The 24143-nt window shown below is 35.9% G+C and overlaps 1 protein-coding gene and 1 pseudogene across 7 annotated transcripts in view; one reads left to right on the forward strand and one right to left on the reverse strand.

Moving 5' to 3' along the window:
* CRCP (CGRP receptor component) overlaps window positions 1–24143 on the reverse strand; it is a 37633-nt gene that overhangs the window by 3375 nt on the left and 10115 nt on the right. For 5 of the 7 annotated variants that reach the window (XR_896285.2, XM_011366986.2, XM_011366989.2 and 2 more), the window contains exons 4-5: window positions 17819–17913; window positions 3438–3495 (exon numbers count right to left, since the gene is read on the reverse strand). Coding sequence is in view for 6 of the 7 variants with exons in the window: in XM_011366986.2 (XP_011365288.1) it covers window positions 3438–3495; window positions 17819–17913 (153 nt within the window). In the remaining variant the exon portion in view is untranslated. The remainder of the gene's footprint in view (window positions 1–3437; window positions 3496–17818; window positions 17914–24143) is intronic. The other 2 variants (XM_023534630.1, XM_023534631.1) reach the window with 1 other exon arrangement.
* On the forward strand, window positions 15314–15870 carry LOC111744142 (annotated as a pseudogene).

Raw genomic sequence — 24143 nt, forward strand, 5'->3', positions numbered from 1 at the left:
CCTGCCTCAGGGAAGAGAGTGAGATCTGAATTATTGTTAGAACAGTGACAACTTCCCATCAATATCTGTGCCACAGTTTATGCGGGGCTTTCCAGAATCGCTATTACCAGAGCTTCTCAAAAACGTTACACATAAAGCCAGGACAATTTATAGATAAATGGAGGCTCAGAGTTTAAGGAAAACTTAATCTGGGTCTCATGAGACAAGGTCTTTTGACTTTGCATCCCAGCTCCTTCTAGAATACCATGTCCTTCGGTAGGAAGTTTCTATCATTTCCTCTTTCAGGGATGCTATATAACAGACTAGCGTCCACTGATTTAAGAGTTGAATTATATGACCTCTGAGAGGCCTTCCTTTTTAGAAAACCAGCGGAGAACTTCAACAGGCCACCTTCTTGCATCCCAATCTATGGGTTTGGCAGATACAATACTAAGATTATGTGTGGCTAATCTCAGGTGTGTTCTTGGCAATAGGACTGATGAGCTTTCTATGTTGACAAATTCACCAAGAGCAGAAGCTTTGATTAGCACACAACACTCAGAGATAACTATAGTCAGAAACTTTCCTTTTCAACACAAGACTTTCAGTCACAGGAAGAAAACCTAAGCTGCATTAAGCGAAATAAAATATATTCAAAAAGAAACTTTCAGAAACCAAAAACTTATTACCTCATCTTAGATCACTAGGGTAAATGATAATTACTATATTATTCTTCACCTTTTCTTCCAACCACATAATAAACAGAGCCCAAATAAGGAAGTGCAAAGCATCATTTCAACATTCTCACATACCAAAGGTTTCGAGTTATTCAGAATATAAAGGTAAATGAAAATTTAAAATCCAAAGTATTTGCAGATGGGTCAACATAAATGATAAATTTTTAATCATATACAAAGATTATATCAATTCCCAGGGGCTGTCAAACTGAGCTGGTATACTCCAATAATGCTTTTCTTATTCTAAGGCATCAAGCCTAACCTCCAACTTTCTTCAAAACATCTCAAAATCTAATAGCCACTAACACTTTTAGCTATTTGACCCAGGACAGTTCACTTAACCTCTATAAATTTTTATTTTCTCTAATATAAAATGAAAATAATGCCTATAGTAAGGACTAAATGAGAACATACATTATAGTGTTTTGTAAGCCATAAAACTACATAATACAAGACATTTTATAATCACTAAATCATAATACACATAGATGGTAGTACTATTCAGGCCTGTGAGGTCATGGGGTTCACTGTCCTGTCTTCAGATCAGAGGGCTCACAAACTGTCTAAATGAAAACATAACAAGGGATGGCAGAAGTCACAGAAGCTGGGTGGCTTCCTCACTTCTTCACAGACAGCAGTCACCTATGCGTCTGGGGATCATAACAAATTATGGCTGAGGTATAACTGAAAAAGAAAAGCTTCAGCCTCAAAAACTGAATAATTACAATGTTAGATGCTGGGACTATTTCTGGATCCAGGGAAATAAACGGTTATAAGGTTAACAGGGAAATTCTCATGTCCTTCACACTTTCCACTCTTTTTGAAAACCTAATTTCTGATCCCGCTTTGGTGAGAAGAAGTACTGCTACAAGCCTTAGTAAAGGATTTGCTATCTTTAATAGCCAAATCCCAGGCTGGGAAAAATCTGGCTATAAAATGATCCAACTACTGAGAAACAATATATACAATTTTTACCACAGAAAAGAGAACAAACAGTCATATCTTTCTTCTCGCCATGCAAAAGCACATGGCCTGGAGGGACACAGCAAGACTTCTGAATCAGAGAGACCCAAGCAACCACTCACTAGCCAAGACTATGGTGAGGGCATTAAAGGTGACATATACAAAGCCCTCAGTGCCACATCTGGCATATAGTAGGCACTCTTAATAGCAGCTAATTTTAACAAGTAATGATAGAGCTTTCCACAGCCTCTGGGAAGAGATCATGCTGGTCCTCCTCATCTCTTTTCTGTCATTAAGCCATGAATAACATATGTTGCTCATTAAAGTTGGAGGAGACACGACATGTGATCTTTAACCCAGAGAGACAGGGATTAGTTTCTTGCTGTTTTGCTTTTTCTCTTTTCTAAGCTGAATCTCCAACACAGTCAAAAGCATCAGAATAATCAGGGTACAAAAAGGAATCTCTATATAGCCTAAAGGCCAGTTTACCCAGAAAGGCATCCTTTGTGAAAGGAACTTTTCTAATTTAATTTTGAGCGCATTTTGAAGAGCAGAAATATCATTACAAAGACAGTAAGTTTTAGTAAAAATTAAATACCCCATGACTCTTTAAAGAACGGGTTTTTTATTTGTTTGTTTTTAAGCAACTCTAAAGATCATAGGTATTTCTGGCCATTTTATTCCATATTTTTCTGAAGGAAATTTGACCAAGAGCTAAATACGTCTAAAACTGACTTTGGAAACCATTTTATTCTCATTTTTATAATTCTCCAGCCAATGTTTTTTACTGGCAGTTAAATGGTCTGCCGAATATTTGTAGCTCAATGATGCTCTTTCCTCTGTACAACAAAGGAAAACTGCCACAGCATGCCAATCTAGCAACCACTCAGTTTGTATCACTGGACCTCATTTTCACATTCTCCTTATACCATCTCAGCTTTCTATTCCAGCAGCCTTCCACAATTCCGAAGCTTTAGGCTGTGATTGCAATTTAGACTTCCCAAGTGATGAGGTTCCACTGAATGATTTTATGCCAGGAAAGAAGATGACCAAATGTGTGATTTTAGAAACTGAACTATGATAGTGGTGTAGAAGATAGACTTGAGGGGGTCGGTCTGGAGGCAGAAAGGATGGTAAGAGGATAACTGCAAGAGCCGAGTTGAGAAATGATGACTGAAAGTAATGAGGTGCAGTAGGGAGAGAAGAAAAAATAAGAGGAGACAGAAGCAATAAGACCTGGGGACTAACTGAATATGAGATAAAAGGCAGATAGTAACTTCCAGGTTTCTGGCTTGGGAGACTGGGCCAGGAAGCAGAGAGACAAAAAGAACATGTGTAGGAAAGAACGCAGATGCTTCATTAACAAAAAAAGAAACTCAGGTCAAAGGGTAGGAGGAGGTGAAGATGAATTCCACCAGACTCATGTTGAGTCTAATGTTTTTATGCAACATCTGAGTTGGCAATATCCTACAGGGAAGCAATGCCAGAATGATGTAGGACATGAGGGGAGACAAACTGCTACCAAGTCATAGGCCCAAACCCTGCAAAATGAATTAAATTTCCTCCAGTCTTCCACTTTCCCTAAGCCAATTAGGATCAAATTAATGAGGTTTCCTTTCATTTTTAAAATGGGGTGGTCCAGCAGTCTTTTCAAGAAATGTCAGTTCCTGGATTGTCTGTTCTCAGACTTTATCACCCTTTCTACATCTCATACCCAAAATCCAACACCCCTGCCAAGTGCAGGCCTCCTTCACTCACCAGCTGGATCTCAACAGCAGTCATAGGCCTGTGATTCAGCAGTTGAAGTTTTTCAGCTCTGCCAAAAGAAAAGTACAAAGCACTTAAAACTCTCATACTCCTAAGGATCTTGAGTCTTGACCAAGTTGTTTAGAGAACACTATGTCAGGTAACAAATGGGGGAATTACTTGAAATGTGGCCCTCAGTTTCTTCAACTATAAAATGCAAGAGTGAGAACAAGAATAGGAGTCCTATGTCAGTGACTCTTACTCAAGGGTACAAATGTGTATTAGAGTCCTATAAGGTATAGAAACTTGAATTATAAGAAATATAGCAAATCATAGAGATTCAGGTTTAACAAATATTATTTGGAAAATGTGAAGAAAATGTTTTAATTCAAGTTATAGAAAATAAAGATTAACAAAATCAATTTGGTCGTTCCTTGCTTAGAAATGGCTGAGAATTTCTTTTTGTGATTAAATGTCACTCAGGGCTGACCTGTTATCATAGTAAACAAAAACGACTCTAAGGGTTCAGAAGTTAATATACTGTAGGATATGTACAGTCTTCTGCCTACAAAGAACTTATATCCAGTTGAGAAAAGAATTTAAAAAAAGCATATTTTACAAAAGTTTAAGTAACAGTTGAAAATAATAATTGCCATTTTATTCTTTTTCCCTAAAGTTCAGACACTAAAGCCTAGGACATTTTTAAAAATTAATTAAAACCTGAATATACGGGCAAAATTATTAAGTGGCTATGCATATAGGGGAAGGGGCAGGCTCAGAAAAGACCTGAGAGGAACCTGAGTTTATACCTCAGTCAGATCCTTGGCACAAAGACAGCTTACAAACAATTAAAAAAAAAAAATCGAACAATAAACAAAACAATAACAAAGAGCAGCAAGCTTTGAGGAAGTAGGAGAATCTGATTTTCAGAGTTACCACATTTTTAGACCAAAAGTGCAGTTTTCAACAAAGAAATCACGAGGTATACAAAGAAATAGGAAAGTATGGCCCATTCAAAGGAAAAAAATAAAACAACAATGTCCCTGAAAAAGATGTGATGGCAGATCTACTAGACAAGGACTTTAAAATAACTGTCTTTAAGATGCTGAAAGAACTAAAGGAATATGTGGAAAAAATCAAGAAAACAATGTATGAGAAAATGAAACTATCAATAAAGAGAGAGAAACAAAAAGAAAAGGAAATTCTGAAGTTAAAAATTTCAGTAACTGAAATGAAAACCTCATTTGAGGGATTCAAAGGAAGATCTGAGCACGCAGAATGAACCAGCAAAATGAATCAGAAACTTAAAGGGCTATGGACATTACTAATCCGGAGAGAAAAAAAAAAAATTGAAGAAAAGTGAACAGAGCCAAAGGAATCTGTGGAGCACTATGCAATAGACCAGACGTGTATTTTGGGAGTTTCGGGGGAAAAAAGACAGGGAAAAGAGGCAGAAAGAATATGTGAAGAAATAATGGCTGAAAACTCCCCAAACTTGATGAAATACATGAATATAAACATACAAGAAGCTCAACAAATTCCAAGATGAACTCAAAGCAGCACACAAAGGCACATTATGATTAAACTTTTGAAAGACAAAGAGAGAATTTAAAAGCAGCAAGAGAGAAGTGACTTGTCATATACAAGGGATCTTCATTAAGATTATCAGCAGATTATCATCAGAAACTTTAGAGGCCAGAAGGCAGTTTAGAGGCCAGAAGGCAGTGGGCCAATAGAGGTATACCCCCACTTTCTGAAAGTTCACATTACATACTTTGCTTTTACAAATGACCTACACTAGTATTGTTTTGCTAACCAACAGAGGATTTCTACTTGTACTAAAAATGCAGTATTAATGTAGGTTTCTTGTAAATGTGAAGTGGCATAACATGAACTTTTGGAAAGTGTGGAATATTCTTCACTCTATACCATTTGGCTTACAAAAGGTTTCATGGGAACACACTACTTTTGGATAATGGGGTAAACCTGTATATTCAAAGTGCTAAAAGAAAAAACTCTCAAGCAAGAATCATATCCAGTAAAACTGTCCTTGAAAAGTGAGGAAGAAATTAAGACATTTCCAAACAAAAGCTGAAAGAGTTTGTTATCAGTAGACCTGTCCTAAAAGAAATGCTCAACAGAGTCTTGAAGTATGAAATGAAATGAAAGAATACTAGACAGTATCTCGAAGTTGTATGAAAAAGTATTTTCATAAAGGTAAAACACACGGGCAATCATAAAAGCTACTATTATTGTAACAATGGTTTGTAACTATACTTTCTGTTTTCTACATAATTAAAGATAATTTAAAATAATTATTAGTTTATGTTTTGGGGTATACGATGTATAAAGATAGAATTTTGTCTTATCAACAAGTGAAAGGGATGGGAATGAAGCTGTAAAGGAGTGGAATTTTTGTATGTTATTAAAACTACACAATAAGTTCTAATTATGAGTGTTATAACTAGGAGGCTAAACCAGGAGCTGGGGCGGGGGGGGAGAATGGAGAGCTATTGTTTAATGGGTATAGCGTTTTGCAAGATGAAAAAAGTAATGAAAGAGATCTTGGTCAAGATGGCATAGAAGGTAGATGCTGTGCTCGTTTCCTCTCACAACCACATCAAAATTACAACAAAACTACAGAACAGCCATAACTGGGAGTCAACTGAAGTCTAGTTGAACAGAAGTCCTACAATTGGGGTCATACGTAAGAGGTCACCTCGATAATGGTGGGGGGCAGGGGTGGAGATGCACAATAGCTTGGTCCCACAACTACGTGTGGTAGTCAAGAATCAGGAAAGATATCTTGGCTGCAAAGTCCCCACCACCACCAAAAGGAACGAGGGGTCCCGGCCACACATTGGGCTCCAGAGTTCCATGTCAGGAAAAGAAGTCCCCACGACCTCTGGCTTAAAGGGCCCATGTGTAGAAGTAGTAACAAACTTACTTGCTCTGAGCTCCACTGCTACAGCAGCAACTTAAAATGCAGGGACACACAGTGAGGAACTGAATTGTCTGGCTTCAGGATGAGGGCTGGAGGGCAGAATCCAATGTTCCTTTGTTGAGCCTTCCTCTCCCAGCATACATATGCAGGTAGTCCCTATATCTGAGTCTCCATCAACCTGATTAACACAGGTTGCTCCACCCGGGTGATTCCCTGGGTGATTCCCTGAGACTCCGCCTCTCCTAACTTGTGGGCCTAACCATACCGTGTCTTTTCCATACAAATAGCCTGTCTTGGCTCATGCTGTGAACTTGCATGAAATCTTTCAAAGGTTCACAAAATTCAAATAACCAGCATCTGGCCTTGGCATGCCCCATACTTCTTGCTGAGCAGTCCCAAGCCTGGCACTTGCAGCAGCGAACGTTGGTTTATGGCTTAGCCTCTCAAGGCACTTCCAAGCCCAGTGTAGGTGGCGGCCATCTGCAGATTGCTTGGTGGCTCATGCCAGGTGGCCCTGGGCAGGGCACAGGCTGCAGCTGAACTTAGCCTGTGGTTCGGCCCCTCTTGGGAAGCCCCAGCTTGCACGCCCAGTGGCTGGCTTCAATCTGAGCTAGAGTACCACCCAGGGTCACATCTAAGGATGACACACCCAAAGGGCACACAGGGCAGGCACCAGAGCCCTGTTAAAGCAAATCTGGCTCTGTAGGGTCAGCCCATGCACAACAGCTACTCCACTGGTCACGGCCAGTCATCTCCACCAATCAGCCCAAGGGTCAATCCTTCCCATTGACGTGCAAACAGCAACCAAGGCTCAACTACAACAGGAGGGCACACACGACCCATACAAGGGACATACCTGGAGCATCCAGCTCAGGAGACCAAGGAAGACTGTGCCACTGGGACCCGCAACACACCTACCATATAAGGCTACTCTACTAAGACCAGGAAACATAGAAGCCTTACCCTAATACATACAAACGAACAAAAGTAGGCAGCCAAAATGGGAAGACAAAGAAGCATATCTCAAATGAAAGAACAGAACAAAGCTCCAGAAAAAGAATAAACAAAATGGATGGAGACAACCAATCTACTAGATACAGAGTTCAAAACACTGGTTTATAAGGGTGTTCACTGAACTTAGGAGAAGAGTAGATGAACTTAGTGAGAACCTTAACAAAGAGATAGAAAACATAAAATGGGAGATAAAAGAAAAAAAACACGTTAAAAAAGAACTAGTCAAAAATGAAGAATACAATAACTAAAATAAAGACTACTTTAGGAAGCATCAACAGATTAGATGAAGTGGAGAATCGAATCAGCAATTTAGAAGATAAGGTAGCAGAAAACACCCAATCAGAACAGCAACAAGAAAAAAGAATCCAAAAACATGAGGATAATTTAAGGAGCCTATGGGATAACATCGAGTATACCAACATTTGCATCATAGGGGTAGAAGAAGAGAGAGAGCAAGAAATTGAAAGCCTATTTGAAGAAATAATGACAAAAACTTCCCTAACCTGGTGAAGGAAATACACATACAAGCCCAGGAAGTGCAGAATCCCAAACAAGATGAACCCCAAAAGGCCCACACCAAAATACATCTTAATTAAAATGCCAAAGGTTAAAGACAAAGAGAGGCTCTTAAAAGCAGCAAGAAAAAAGCAATTAGTTACCTACAAGGGAGTTCCCATAAAACTGTCAGCTGATTTCTCAACAGAAACTTTGCAAGCCAGAAGAGATTGGCACAAATATTCAAAGTTGATGAAAAGCAAAGACCTACAACCAATACTTTATCTAGCAAAATTATCATTTAAAATCAAAGAACAGATAAAGAGCTTCCCAGACAAGAAAAAGTTAAAGGGGTTTATCACCAAGCCAAAATTATAGAAAATATAGTATTTTCTTCTTTCTTTAAGAAGAAAATATGTACCAAAAATTTAAATAATAAAATGGAAATAACTGCATATCAACGATTGCTTCAAATAAAAAAAGATTAAATGTGCCAATCAAAACATAAGGTGGCCGAATGGATAAAAAAAAAAAAAGACCCTTACATATGCTGCCTACAAGAGATTCACTTCAGATCAAAAGACACATACAGACGAAAGTAAAGTGATGGAAAAAGATATTTCATGAAAATGAAAATGAAAAAAAAAAAAAAAAAAAGAAAGAAATCTGGGGTAGCAATACTTGTACCAAACAAAAAAGACTTTAAAACAAAGACTATAACAAGAGACAAAGAAGGATCCAGTAGTTCCACTTCTGTGTATTTATCCAAAGAAACCCAAAATACTACTTTGAAGAGACACATGCATGTGTTCATCGCACCATTATTTACAAGAGCCAAGACATGGAGGTAAGCTGGGTGACCATCACTGAATGAATAAATAAAGAGGTGGTACATATATACAATGGAATATTAATCAGCCATAAAAAATAAATAAATGAACGAATGAATGGATGAATGAAATCTTTACATCTGCAACAACATCCATGGACCTAGAGGGTATTGTGCTGAGTGGAGTAGGTCAGACAAAGAAAGAGAAATGCCATATGATTTCACTTACATGTGGAATCTAAAGAACGAAATAAAAAAATATAACAGAAACAAACTCATAGATACAGAGAATATTTTGAGGGTTATCAGATGGGAAGGGAGTAGGGGGTAGGGTGGGTGAAATAGGGGGAAGGGATTAAGAAGTACAAATTGGTAGTTACAAAACAGTCATAGAGATGTAAAGTATTGCATAAGGACTATAGTCAATAATACTGTAAATAACTATGTATAGTGTCAGATGGGCACTAGATTTATCGGAGTGATCATTTCGTAAGTTACATAAATGTCTAATCACTATGTTGTACACCTAAACTAATGTAATGTTGTATGCCAACTATAATTGAAAAATTAAAAATATTTAAAAAAGAGTTATAAAGATGGATGGTTGTAATGGTTGTACATTTTGAATGTATTTAATACCAATGAACTCTACACTTATAAATGGTGAAGATGGTCAATTTTCTTACATATACTTTACCACAATAAAAAAATTTTTAAATAAAAAAAGTGACCCACTTTCTCCATGCTATTTCTCAGACTATTGCTAAATGGGTATGGGTAGCATTATAAAAGACAAAGGAAATAAAAAATTATATACCATGCAAATATTGTCAAGAGTACACATTAAAATAAGTTTAACTAATGAAATTTAAATAAAATAACACAACAAAATACATTATTATACCACCTAAAAATGATCTCACACACCATGGCATTACCTATACCACTAAGAAAACACTGGGTTTCATGATTTCTAAAGGTCTTTGGCTCCAAACTCTCAGACTCTCACCTCTCAATGAGAATCGAGCCAATGGACTCATTCAGGTAGAATGACTGCTCTGATCTGACAGATATTTCTGGGAATCTAGCTAACTAGATACTCTGTTCCAGGGTTTTAAAGACAAGGCCTGATGATGCAAGAACTGAAATGCTGCTGAAAGCACTCTCAGCCACCATTGTAGGGTGAAGAATACAAAAGTGGCCACAGAGGAACAGAGGAGATATCAGATTTGAGGATGGCCTTTTCACTTTTCCTTCATGAAAAGATCTGTGTGTTAAACTTTAGAATCTTTCAGCAAAGGACTTGTAAAGGCCACCTGAATTCTGGATATTGCTGAGAGATGAAGTCAGTCAAAAGGAGGTACTATAAAATGGCACATCCAACATGCCAGCAACTGACTACATATGGCTCTTAATACTGAAGTTTAATTAAGTAAAACTAAAAATGCAGTTCCTCTGTTGCACTAGCCACATTTCACATGATCAACAGTTGCATGTGGTTAGAAGCTACTATATAGGACGGAGCAGAGAAGTATTTCCATCACTGCAAAAAGTTCTACTGGACAGAATGCTCTATAGTCTCTATTGATAAATCGTCTACAGAGGAACCATAGATTAGAAAGGAATACTGTCACATGATAAGGCACAGTCCAGCTGAAACTGCATGCATAATCATGCATGCACACGTACAACCTCTAGAGTCTGAAATCTCTATCTTTGTGACAAAGTAGATTTAAAGGAAAAGTGATGCATCATTTTCTTACTTCCCAATCCCTTCTCCAAGTTCTGATCTCTGGCTTATATTTCTATTACTCAAATATTTTTGTGTCAATAGGGTCTGATATGCTCCAATTAAGAAGCTGAAAGTGATGAGCATATAATTGTTTGGGAAATATTAATAAAAATTTTCTTTGTCTACCAAAAAAGAGAGACAGAGAGAAAGAAAGAGAGACAGGGTGCGCAAGCGTGTGAGCAAGTCTTGTGGACCTGTAACTTATTAAAGTTCTAACAGTTGTGCCTTTGGAGTTTGTAAATAAGATATTAGAGCAGAAAAAAAGTATTTCAGAAATAATGGTCCCAAACTTCACAAATTTGGTAAGAAATAAAAATGTACATAATTAAGAAACTCAGCAAAGATAAACTAAAAGAAAAATCAAATTTTTGAAGACCAAAGAAAAAATATTGAAAGCAGCCAGAGGAAAATAACACATTACATATTTGCATGACCACAGATTACTCATTAGAAACCGCAGCAGTCAGAAGACACTGAAATAACAACTTCGAAGTGCTGAAAGAAGAGACTCTCAACCCACTGAAACTACCCTTCAGAAATAAAAGAAAGTAATGTCTCAGTTGAAAAAAAACTAAGAAAATTTTCATCCAGCTGACCTGCTCTAGCAGTGCTAAAAGAAGTTCTTCGAGCTGAAGTAAATAAGAAGTAAAGATGGAACTTCAGGAATAAAGAGCAAAAAAATTGGTAAAATCTTGGTAAACATAAAAGACTATTTTTGTCTTCTAAAGTTCTTTAAAATATATAAAAGTATAGAAAGTAAATGTCAAAACACTGCTAAATATTATTTCAATATATAGAGATATAATATGACATCTATAACATAAAAGGGAGGGGATAAAGGGACCTATACACATTTACTTAAAGTGGTAAAATATTAACTCTATCTAGACTGTAAACGGTCAGGTATGTATACTGTTTTTCTACAGCAACCACTAAAAACAAAAATATACAAAAAAGATATAGCCAAAAAGCAAAAAGATAAATTTTTAAAGACTAAAAAACAAGAACCATATGAACATCTCAACAGACACAGAAAAAGCAATTGATAAAACTCAGTATCTAGTTATACTAAAAAAATCTCAGCAGACTGAACTTCTTAAACCTGGTAAAGGGCATCCATGAAAAACCTAAGCTAACATCATACATAATGGTGAATAACTAAAAGCCTTCTCCTAAAACAAGGAATAAGGTAAGAATGTCTGCTCTTACTACTCCTATTCAACATCATACATCAATATCATGGTCCTAGCCAGTGCATGGAGCAAAAAGAAAAGACATAAAGATTAGAAAGAAACTAAAGTCTCTGTACTCGCAAACACCATGATTATTCACATAGAAAAATACCAAGGAATACACTAAAAAAAACTCCTAGAACTAGTAAGTGGATTTAGCAAGGCTGTATGACATAAGATCAATACAGAAAAGTAAGTTTTATTTCTCTATATTAGCGATGAACATCTGGAAATCAATACTATTTATGATAGCACCAAAATTATAAAATACATAGGTATAAATCTAAAAAAATTGTGTAGAATCTGTATGATAAAAACTATAAAAGAGATGAAAGGAATTAAAGTCCTAAATAAATGGAAAGACTCAGTATTGATATCAATTCAAGGATTGGAAGACTCAATATTGATATCAATTCTCCCCCAAAACTCATCTATAGATATAATGCAATCCCAATCAGAATCTCAGCAGGCTCTGTTCTAGATATCAACAAGCTGATTCAAAAATTTACATATGTGCACTATTAATGGGAATGTAAACTAGTACAGCAACTGAGGAAAACAGTATGGAGGTTCCTTAAAAAATTAAAATTAGAACTACCATGTGACGTAGAAGTTCCACTTCTGGATATTTAGCTGAAGAAAATGGAAACACTAACTTGAAAAGATATATGCACTCCTATCTTTTCTGCAGCATTATTTATAATAGCCAAAATATGGAAACAACCCAAGTGTCTATAGATGGAATGGATTAAAAAACTGTTTTATACATACATACACACACACACACACACACACACGTATATTATTCAGCCATAAAAAAATGAAATCTTGCCATTTGTGAACATATGGATGGAACTAAGGGCATTATGCTAAGTGAGATAAGTCAGACAGAAAGATAAATACCATATAATCGCTCTCATATGTGGAATCTAAAAAGAAAAAAGAAAAAAAAGAAACAAACAAAAAAACCCCTAAGCTCATAGATATAGAGAACAGATTAGTGGTTGCCAGAGTTGCGACGTGGGAGAAATGGGTGAAGGAGATTAAAAAAAAAAAAAAGCAATTAAAAGTTGAATAAAAATGTTTTTTAAAAATTATATGAAAAGGCAAAGGAACTAAAAAAGGCAAAACAATTTGAAAAAAGAAGAACAAAGCTGAAGAACTCTATTATTTGATCTCAACATTTACTATAAAGCTACAGTGATCAAGACAGTATAGTAATGAATGGCAAAAGACACATAGATCAGTGGAACAGAATAAGGAATAAAGAAATACATTAAATAGGTTTCTTACAAAACTACAAAGACAATTCAATGGAAAAAGGATAGTCTTCTCAACAAATGGTACTAAAACAGTATGATACCTATACATACACAAAAAATGAATCTCAATGAATCCCATCTCACACTATACCCTCAAAATTAACTTAAAATGAATCATTTCTAGAAGAAAACGTAAGAGAAAATCTTTATGACCTTGGGTATGGCAGAGTTTTTACATACAACAATAAAAGCGGGATACATAAGAGAAAACAGAAAAGACAGAGGTGACTTCATCAAAATTAAACCTTTCTGCTCTGAGAAAGACAGTGTTAAAAGAATGAAAAGACAACCACAGATTAGAGAAAATATTTGCAAATTACATACTGAAAAAAAGACATACCAGAATATACAAAGAACTCTCAAAACTGTAAAAAAGTAAAATAAAATAAAGGGCAAAATATTTGTATGGACACCTTACCTAAGCTTATAAGTGAAATACGAACAAGAAAAATGCTCAACATTATTCATTATTAAGGAAATGCAAATTAAAACCACAATGAAATACTATGTCAAACCAATATGAACAGCTAAATATAAAAAATATTAAAAATACCAAGTATTGGTAAGGATATGAAGTAAGTGGAACTCTCTTACATTGCTAGGGCAAATACAAAATGGTGCAGTCATTTCAGGAAAGAGTTTGGCAGTTTCTTATGAAGTTAAACTTTTTCTTACTGTATGACTCAGCAATCTTGCTGCTGGTTATTTACCCAGGAGAATGAAACTTGTGTTCACTCAAAAACCTTTATTCGTAATTGCCAAAAATTAGAAACATCTCAAATATCTTTCAACTGGTGAGTGAATAAACTGTAGTACGTTCATACAATGGAACACTACTCAGCAACAAAAAGGAATCAACTAAGGATATATACAATGACATGAATAAATCTCAAATGCATTACGCTAAGTGTAAGAAGCCATACTCAAAAGGCTACATACTGTATGGTTCCATTTACATGACTTTCTAGAAATGGCAAAACTATAGGAAAAGAAAATAGATTGTTTACTGGGCAGTGGGCATAAAAGAAGGGATTAATTACAAAAGGATAGATAATTTCTGCAGGTGATGGAACTGTTCTGCAATACATATGAATTGCTTGTATATTAATGACATGATAAATCATTTTAAAAGAAATAGTTATGAGTCCAATACTGACTCTAAAATTTCTAGACTGAAAAATTCCCTTGCCTGGTTACTGGAAGGAAATAGCTTTATTCTTTTCCCCAGAAGAAAAAGCTCCTTCTCAATGCCCAGGCAAAGACACAAATAAATGGAAAGACACCCCATGTTCATGGACTGGAAGACCTAATATTGTTAAGGTGTCAATACTATCTAAAGCAATATAAAGATTCAGTGCAATCCCTATCAAAATCTCCAAGCATTTTTTGCAAAAATAGAAAAATCCATCCTAAAATTTATGTGGAATCCCAAGGGATCCTAAACAGCCAAGCAAAGAGTAAAGTTGGCTATCTTACACTTCCTCATTTAAAAACTTAGTACAAAGCTACAATAATCAAAACAATGCAGTACTGGTATAAAGATAAACATATAAACCAATGGGATAAAGAGCCCAGAAATAAACCTTTGCATATATGGTCAATGATTTCGACAAAGGTGTCAAGACCACTCAGTGTGTAAGGACAATCTTTTCAACAAATGGTGCTGGGAAAAATGGATATCCACATGCAAAAGAATGAAGGTGGATCCTTATCTTACACTACAAATATTAATTCAAAATAAATCTAACACCTAAACATAAGAGATAAAAGTATAAAACTCTCAGGGAAATCTTTATAACATTGGATTAAACAATGATTTATTGGCTATGACACCAAAGGCACAGGAAACAAAGGAAAAATAGACAAACTGGACTTCAAAATTAGAAACATTTGTGCATCAAAGGACACTAGCAACACAGTACAAAGGCAACCCACAGAATGGGAGAAAATATTTGCAAATTACATATCTGATAAGGGATTAAGGCCCAGAATATATAGAAGACTCCTAAAACTCAACAAGAAAAAAGAAACAACCCAAATCAAACATAGGCAAAAGACTTTGAATGAACATTTCTTCAAATAAGATTACAAATGGCCATTAAGCACATAAAAAGATGCTTGACATATGAAAAGATACTCGACATTACCAATCATAAAGGAAATGCAAAACAAAACCACAAGGAAATACCACTTCATACCCATTAGGATGGTGATTATCCACCCCCCACAAAAAAAAAAAAAAAAACCCAGAAGTGGGGTCGTGTGTCAGGACAGTGGAGCCAGGAGGTAACCAAAACCACCTGAAATGTCAATAATGCATGCATCTGTCCATGCCAAGTGGATCGTGAGGAAGGTGATTGGGACAGCAATGCAAAAAACTACTAACGTGAGAATGACCAGGTTTGTTCTGGATCCCTATTTATTAAAGTATTTTAATAAATAAAAAAAATTACTTTGCTCACAATGCTCTTCAGCAGTGCACAGTAACAGATATTGTGCTTCTTAAACTTTACCTGTTCCACAAAGGAAACATATGAAACATGAGCTAGCTGAGATCTTTCTCAAAGTTGGAGAAGACGGAGATCCAGTGACAGGAAAACCCTGTGTAGGAGCTACCTACCTGGAGAGTCCAGTTAGTTTGGAAGCCATCCACCTAACCAAAATCTGGAAGAACTCAATATCGCTTCAGAACAGTGAAGGAGGATTAGAAAAAGAAGCCAAAAGGAAAAATTTAGAAGTATGCTTTATTGAAAAAGAAATTTTTCTAAGTTTCATCACAAACTGGCCAATTTCTCTTCTGATATTTATGAAATAGCTAAAAGTAAATGAACAAAGAGTTTGTTGTAATTTTTCATAAAGGTTTATGGTCATGTTTCGAATTTTCTTTTCAGTGGACATTCTTTCCTGTCTTCTAAGTATGCCTAACAATGTGCTGCATTATTTTTAAGCTAACTGTTTTAGATGTTTTTTTATTTTTCATTCAAAAGAATCTTAAATTTATCTCAGAACCTTTATTTTGGAAGAAGGAACCCTTTTGATATCATAAACAAATAAGATATCATTAAATGAATATTTCCCATGGTATATATTCAAAATATATTCAAAATTAATTTAAATTTTTTTCTTTGATTTAACCAATTCCAAACAGAAATAATCAACATGACTGGGGTTAGCCTATTTCAGATTAAAGTCTGTATTAATAAAAATGTTGACATGTAGAAAATAAACTTATGGTACAACCACTGTGAAAAGCAGCATGACAGTTCCTCAAAAAATTAATAATAAAATTATTGTATGATCCAACAAATTTGACTTCTGGGCATATACTTAAAAGAACTGAATGCTGAATCTCAAAGAGGTATTTGTACACTCATGTTCACAGCAGCATCATTATTCACAAGGCCAAAAGGTGAAAGCAATCCAAGAATACATCAATAAATAAATAAACAAAATATAAAAACATAAAATGGAATATTGTGCAATATTCAAAAGGAAGAGATATCTGACACATGCTACGACATGGATGAAACTTGAAGACATTATGCTAAATGAAATAAACCAGTCACAAAAGGACAAATACTACAGAGTCTCTCATAGGAGGTGATTATAGTCAAATTCATGAGACAGAAAGCAGACTGGTGGTTGCCAAGGGTTAGAGGGTGGGTAGGGGAGTATGGGAGGTCACTGTTCAAACTACTCTGTTGGATGGATGGCAGTGATGGCTATACAATGTGAATGTACCTATTGCCACTGAATTGCCCACTTAAAAATGGTTAAAGTATATACACATATATATTAAACAATATTTGGATATTTTTTAAAATACAAATACTGTATGATTCCACTTACATGAGGTACCTAGAGTAGCCCAATTCACAAAACTAAAACTCTATTTAGTTTATAGAGTTTTAGTTTTGCAAGTTTAAAAAGTTCTGGCTATTGGTTGTACAACAATGTGAATATATTTAACACTAATAAACTATATTTAAAAAATATTAAAATGATCAATTTTATGTTCTGTATATTTTACCACAATTAAAAATAAAACAAACCACACACATGCACATGTATGCACATTTGAAAGATGTTTGTCTTCAGAGTTGATTTGGAGAAGAGAGGCAAGGAGAAAAGTGCACTTACTTTACTGATAGGGTACCAACTGTGTGTCTGAAAAATAATACCAAATGGTTCCTCCACAAGAAAATTATTGATTATCCTAAATGAAATGACAAAAGTTTTGGGGATTTGTCAACTTTAAAAGACTAGAGGTAGTTTTCTTCTCATGTAAACTTCTGATCTAATTTTTAATGATGTTTTTAATTCCTACAATCATACTTTATTCAAGAAAATCACCAAGAATTTAGGCACTAGAACAGCAGAAAGAACATTATCAAGCCATTTTTGCCCTAAGCAAACACAAATTAATCAACTTTAAAAAAGGAGTTTAATTTGTGAACCCCATTTTTCAATCAATTTGGTCTGAATTCTGGGAGGGGGTGATGGGACAGGTCACAGAACCAGGACTCAAGAAGATTTTGAAATTAAAAATTCCCACTAGGTTCTGTTCCTGGCTCTAGAAGGATCTCTATATCTAAGTTTCAGTTGTCTCATCTACGATACTATAATACTACTTTAAAAGAGCACACTGAGTGTTAATTACAATTAAAAATTCAACTAAATATAAATACAAAGTTGCTAAGGATGGCTTTTTTTAAGTTATTTTCATTATGTATCACTCTTTCTACTTAAGATAATTTTTACTTACTTGGTCAACTTGTGGCTTTTCATTGCTGTGAGAAATTCTCTAATAATCTCAGGACTCTGGTGCCTGCATGGTGTTTTCGATATGTATTTTAATGTCTAAAAAAAATGGACGAAGCAAGCATAAGACCAAGAACCCTGAATGAGGAAAATGGAAGGCAGTGCTGTAATTCAGTATTCTAAAATTGTTTCAAAAATCTTCCATAAAACAAATGCCTTAAGGAGAGTCAATCTTAATAAAATAGGAATTCTTCAAAAACAAAACCAGTGGGGGAAAAAATGGCGTAAATGATAAAGGCTCTGTTCATCCCTCTGGTGACCAAATCAAGGTTATGACAGAATAAAGAAGCAAACAGTAAGGAAAAATCACCTACAATCTAGATGAAGAAGCCATACAACTAAAGAGAAATCTAAGAAATCACCCTGCAACGGCAGAAGGTAGGACAGGGCAAGGACAACAGGCTGCCTGGTCCCGAGCAGCTGAATGGGACAGAGGCTGTGGCAGCAGCAGCTGGCAGCTGCAGACGCCTTTTAAAGTGGCCAGATCCACGAGCAGACTTTCATGGTGACTGACCTGCTCACTCTAAGCACCATGCCAGTTCGGCTGCACAGGGGGCACCAGGGACTTACAGGGGGACAGTGAGCCGTCGGAGTGAGGACCAAGGCGAGACTCGATCGGTATAGAAGTGCTGGTGATATCTACTATTCCCTGTTGAGCCCTCTCCGTTTCCAGTGCACAGACTCAGCGCCACCATAGCAAAGATGTTATCAAACTGGATAACAGAGGTTGCTCGGCCCAGAGGATTCCCTGAAACTCTGCCTCTCACAACTCATGGCTCCACCCAAGCCACATCCAGGTGTATCCTCACCTATACTCACACTGGTGGCAGCTGGCCTTGGTTTCTGGTGTGGCCTTTTGAGGCAACTATAAGCTCAGCATCTGTGGATTGCTTGCTGAATCTTAATAAGTGACCCCGGAGGGGCACAGGCTGGGGCTAAATTTGACCTGTAGCTGAACCCCTCTCAGGACTGTGTCACTGGACACCCACTACACAAATCCACGCTAGTAAGACCGGGAGACTTAGGAGCTTTGCTTACTACACAGAAACAGTCACAGAAAGGTAGCCAAAATGAGAACACAAAGAAGCAGAAACCATATGAGAGAACAGAACAGAGATACAGATATAATGGAGTCAAGTAATCTAACAGATGCAGAGTTCAAAACACTGGTTATAAAGATGCTCAATGAACTTAGGGGAAGTGTAGATGAATTCAGTGAGAATTTCAACAAAGAGATAAAAAACATGAAAATGGAAATGGAAATTATAAAAGGAAACCAGTCAGAAATGAAGAACACATTATCTGAGATGAGAATTATATAAATGGAATAACTGGAGTGAATAAAGATGAGGATCAAATGACCTATATAGAGGATAGGAAAGCCAAGGACACTCAACCAGAACAGCAAGAAGAAGCCAAGACTATAATAATTTAAGGAGCCTACGGGACGCTATTAAAGGTAAAACTATCCACATCATAGGGGTACCTGAAGGAAAATAAGATGCTGAAGAGCTATTTGAAGAAATAATGATGGAAAACTTCCCTAACTTGCTGAAGGAAATGAACATAAAACCCCAGGAAGCTCAGAGAAGTCCCAAAAACCAGGAACCCAAAGAGGCCCATACCAAGACACATCATAATTAAAATGCCAAAGGTTAAATACAAAGAGAAAATCTTAAAAGCAGCAAGAGAAAAAATAATAATAAAAGCAGCAAGAGAAAAGCAGTTAGTTACCTACAAGGGAGCACCCATAAGACCAGCACCTAATTTCTCAAAAGAAACGATGCAGGACAGAAAGCAGCCTTGGCACAAAATATTCAATGTGATGAAAACCCAGAATCTACAACCAAGAATACTTTATTCAGCAAAGCTATCATTTAGAGTCAAAGGAAAGATAAAAGTGCTTCCCAGACAAAAATAGGCTAAAGAAATTTATTACCAAGCCAATATTACAGGAAATGTTGAAGGGACTTCTTTAAGAAGAAAAAACATGTATCAAAAACAGGGATAAAGAATGGTAATAACTACATATCTATCAACAAAGTACCTCAAGTGGAAAAGAATTAAGTGCTCCAACCAAAAGACAGAGTAGCTGAATGAGTAAGAAAACAAGACCCATACATATGATGCCTATGAGAGACTAATTTCAGATTAAAAGATACACACAGACTAAAAGAAAGGAGATGGAAAAAAATATTGCCTTGATGCACCTAGAGGGTATTGAGCTGAATGAAATGGGTCAGATAGAGAAAGACAAATACTGCAGGATTTCACATACATGTGGAATCTAAAGAACAAAATCAACAACAACAAAAGCAGAAATAAACATAGATACAGAGAATATTTTGAGGGGTACTAGATGGGAGGAGGGTTAAGGGGACAAAAAAAGAGGCAAAGGGATTAAGAGGTACAAACGGATAGTTGCAGAATAAACATGGAGATGGAGAGTAGCATGGGGAAGATGGTTAATAATGTTGAATAAATTTGTAAGGGGGAAGAGGGGTACTAGATTTAGTGGGGTGATCACTTTGGGAATTATGTGGATCCCTGATCACTATGCTATACAACTGAAACCGGTATATCATTGTATGCCAATTATAACTGAAAAAAAAAAACCTCGTTAAATTGTACAATAAACACGAGCAACTAATTGTCTATTATATTTCAATAAAGATTAAAAAAACGGTAGCTAGAACAGGAAGAATTAATGAAATTTTAGAAGAAAACTTCTGATCCTAAAAAAAAAAAAACAGAAGGAAAAACTTAATCTGACAGCTACACTGGCATATTTCAGACAATTTTTTAAATACGGGGAACCCAAAGAATAAATAGCCAAATAATTCTAATTATTAAATACAGAAAAAATGAGGGAAAAATCACCATTCGGCAGTCCCACCATAGTAATAATTAGTGCAGGAAAAGACCCACCAATGAATGCTAGAATTAATGGGCAAAAGCTCAAGGAGAAGTGGGATATTTCCACAGCCTCAAAGCCTCTTCCCCAAAATACTTATTACTGTGGTGGTTTTAACATATGTCCTCAAATTCTTTGATTTCCCTCCCTTCAAGAGGTGAAGCCTAATCTTTCCCTTGACTATGAGCTGGATTTGGTGACTCCTTTCTAATAGAATATGGAAATGGAAAAACAGCAACTTTATAGTGGAGAAACCTGGCAGAAAGCACTTAACCAAGTGATGAAAGTTAACGGGATCAGTAATAAGACACTGATATCTGTAATGGCCTGCTGAAATGTGAAAGGGTTAAAGAATAATTAAAACCTGAAACTAGACAAAGGAAGTCCATAACTTAGGCCTAGTTTCTGGAACCCCTAACCACATTCTGTTAATCATGAAACTTGTAACAATGAGCTCATACGCTAACTGCCAATTTTAGCCTGTGTAACCCTGCTTGCTTGCGTGGCATGAAAAATAATCAATTGTATATAAGCTGAAAATTACTGTTTGGCCATCGCCCATGGGAACACTGGCTATTGTCCATGGGAACATAGGCAATCACCCATAGGAACATAACATTCTAACACAAGCTTTCTGCTTCTGTACTTCCCGCTTGCACACCTGACCAGTGGGTTGACAGGTAGTGAATAGGAGAAAGATGGACCTTTGTGTTTAAGACAGAATGAGGAATGGGATTTGGGGCTTAAAAACCTTGTATCTTGGCATTTCGAGGCTGCTCCTTTGCAAGGACAGCCGCCGGCTAATAAACTGTCTCCTGGTTAAGAGCACTCAAGTTGGGTCTGGTTATTCTGGACACAACAATATCATGTACCCTGTAACATGCAATGAGAAGAGCACATCGCTTCTGTCATATCCTTCCCCAAAAGCCAAAACTTCAGTCTAGTCATGAGAAAATATCAGACATACTAAAATTAAGGGACATTCTAAAAAGATGCCTGACCAGTACTCTTCAGAAGTGTCAAGGTCATGGAAGATAAGAAAAGACTAAGTAAGGATCTGTTACAGACTGGAAGATATTTAGGAAACATGTTAACTAAATACAAAATAGTGTCTTGGATTGGATCCTTGAACAAAAAAAAAAGTGCATTGGTGAAAAAACTGGGAAATTTTAAATAAAATCTTTAGTTTAATAGTATGTACCAATGTCAATTTCTTATTTTAATAACTGTACCATGGTTATGTAAGATTTATACAGCAAAAACAAGAAGAAGGGTACTTGGGAACTCTCAGCATTATCTTTATAATTCTTCTGCAAGAATAAAATATTCCAAAACAAAAGTTTTTATTTGTTTTTTTTTGGGGGGGGGGATTCAAAAGCCCATAGATGGTATATTTATCAAGGCTTTTTGAAATACAACAGAAATTTCAACCAGGTTTTTCTGTCCAAAGAAAACTAAAGCTATGTCATGTTTTGTTTTGTTTTTTAAAGACGGAACCCCACCTAGACATAATTTGAGAGGAATTTTAAACATAAGGAAAAAAACAGTAACCTCAACATCTAAGTAGAGTCTCTCAAAAGTGCAAACATCAGGTTGGTCTCACACTCCTCCATAACAATGAATACTAATAGACCAAGTCATATGTACAGAGCCCTGCAGAATAAAAGTTGAACCCAAGAATTCTATATTCAGATGAGTAGTCATTCACATTAAGAACACCAGCAATATAGTCTTAGGTATAAAAAGTTTCAAAACATTTAGTGCCACAATAACTTTCCTTAGGCACCATGAATTAAAAGCAAGAATTTAAGGAGTGGCTATATCTCAACAACAAAAAACCAAACGATCCAATTAAAAAATGGGCAGAAGACCTGAATAGATGCTTTTCCAAAGAGGAAATACAGATGACTAATAGACATATGAAAAGATGTTCAAGGTCGCTAACCATCAGAGAAATGCAAATTAAAACCACAACGCGATATCACCTCGCACCTGTCAGAATGGCTATCATCAATAAATCAAAAACCAAGTGTTGGCAAAGATACGGAGAAAAAGGAACCCTCATACATTGTTGGTGGGATTGCAAATTGGTACAGCCGCTTTGGAAAACAGCAGGGAGGTTTCTCAAAAACTTAAAAACTGATCTTACTTTTGACCCAAAATTGCACTCCTGGGTATTTATCCAAAGAAAACCAAAACAATGATTCGTAAAGATCTATGCACCCCAATATTTATGGCAGCACAATTTACAACAGCCAAGATATGGAAGCAACCTAAACCTAAATGCCCATCAACAGACGATTCAATAAAGAAATTATAGTTCATATACACAATGGAATATTACTCAGCCATTAAAAAAATGAAATCCTACCATTTGCAATGACACGGATGGACCTAGAGGTTATTACGCTGAGTGAAATAAGTAAGACAGAGAAAGATAAATACCATATGATTTCACTTACATGCAGAATCTAAGGGACAAAAAGAACAAGCTAATCAAAAACAGACTCATAAATATAGTGGACAATTTGGTGACGGACAGAGGCAAGGGGAGGTTAGGGGTCTGAGAGAATGGGGTGAAGGGTTAAAGAAGTACAAATCAGTAGTTGACAGATGATCACAGGGATGTCCCTGGAAGCAGAGCATAGGGAATGCAGTTAGCATTAATATGATGGCTAGGTGGAGGGCCAGAGGAGGGAAGGAGCAATTGGGGGGATCATTTTGTGAGCTATGTAGATGTCTAACCAATGTACTGTATACTTGAAACTAAGTAAAATAAATAAATTTGTTTTTTAAAAAAATTTAAGGAGTGGCAATGAGCTTAAATTGATAGTGCAGTTAAAAGTACTTGACAGTTTTAAAATTTGTTTATAAAACAAATTTTATAAACAAATATTAATTACCAAAAACTTTTTTTCTTCTTTGAAAAAGATTAATTATATAATGTAAAAGAACATGAATGAATAAATGAATGATAGAGTTTTAAATACATGATTAAATGAACAAAATTACATGGGGAGTAATGGTGACAAAAGTGTTAAACCCCCTCTTTGAAAGGAATTAAAATAACAATTCAAGATTAACGATTATTTGAAAAGCAAAAGAAATTAAAACCAAATCTTTACTGTAGAGACAAAAATCAGAATTGGAAGGAAATAGCAAGAAAAAAATTTAAATGACAGATACAAAATCAAACATCACCCATAAAAAAATATGGCTTACACATTTTTTTTTTGAGGACAAAGCATAGGTTGGGAGAGAACACAGCAAAATGTCCACTAGATAGTAAGATTATGAATTACTTTTGCTTTCTTCTTTATGCCTTTTGGTATGTTCTAAGTTTTCTGCAATAAAA

Source organism: Pteropus vampyrus, unplaced genomic scaffold (genome assembly GCF_000151845.1).
Source record: "Pteropus vampyrus isolate Shadow unplaced genomic scaffold, Pvam_2.0 Scaffold128, whole genome shotgun sequence".
Lineage (NCBI taxonomy): Eukaryota > Metazoa > Chordata > Mammalia > Chiroptera > Pteropodidae > Pteropus > Pteropus vampyrus.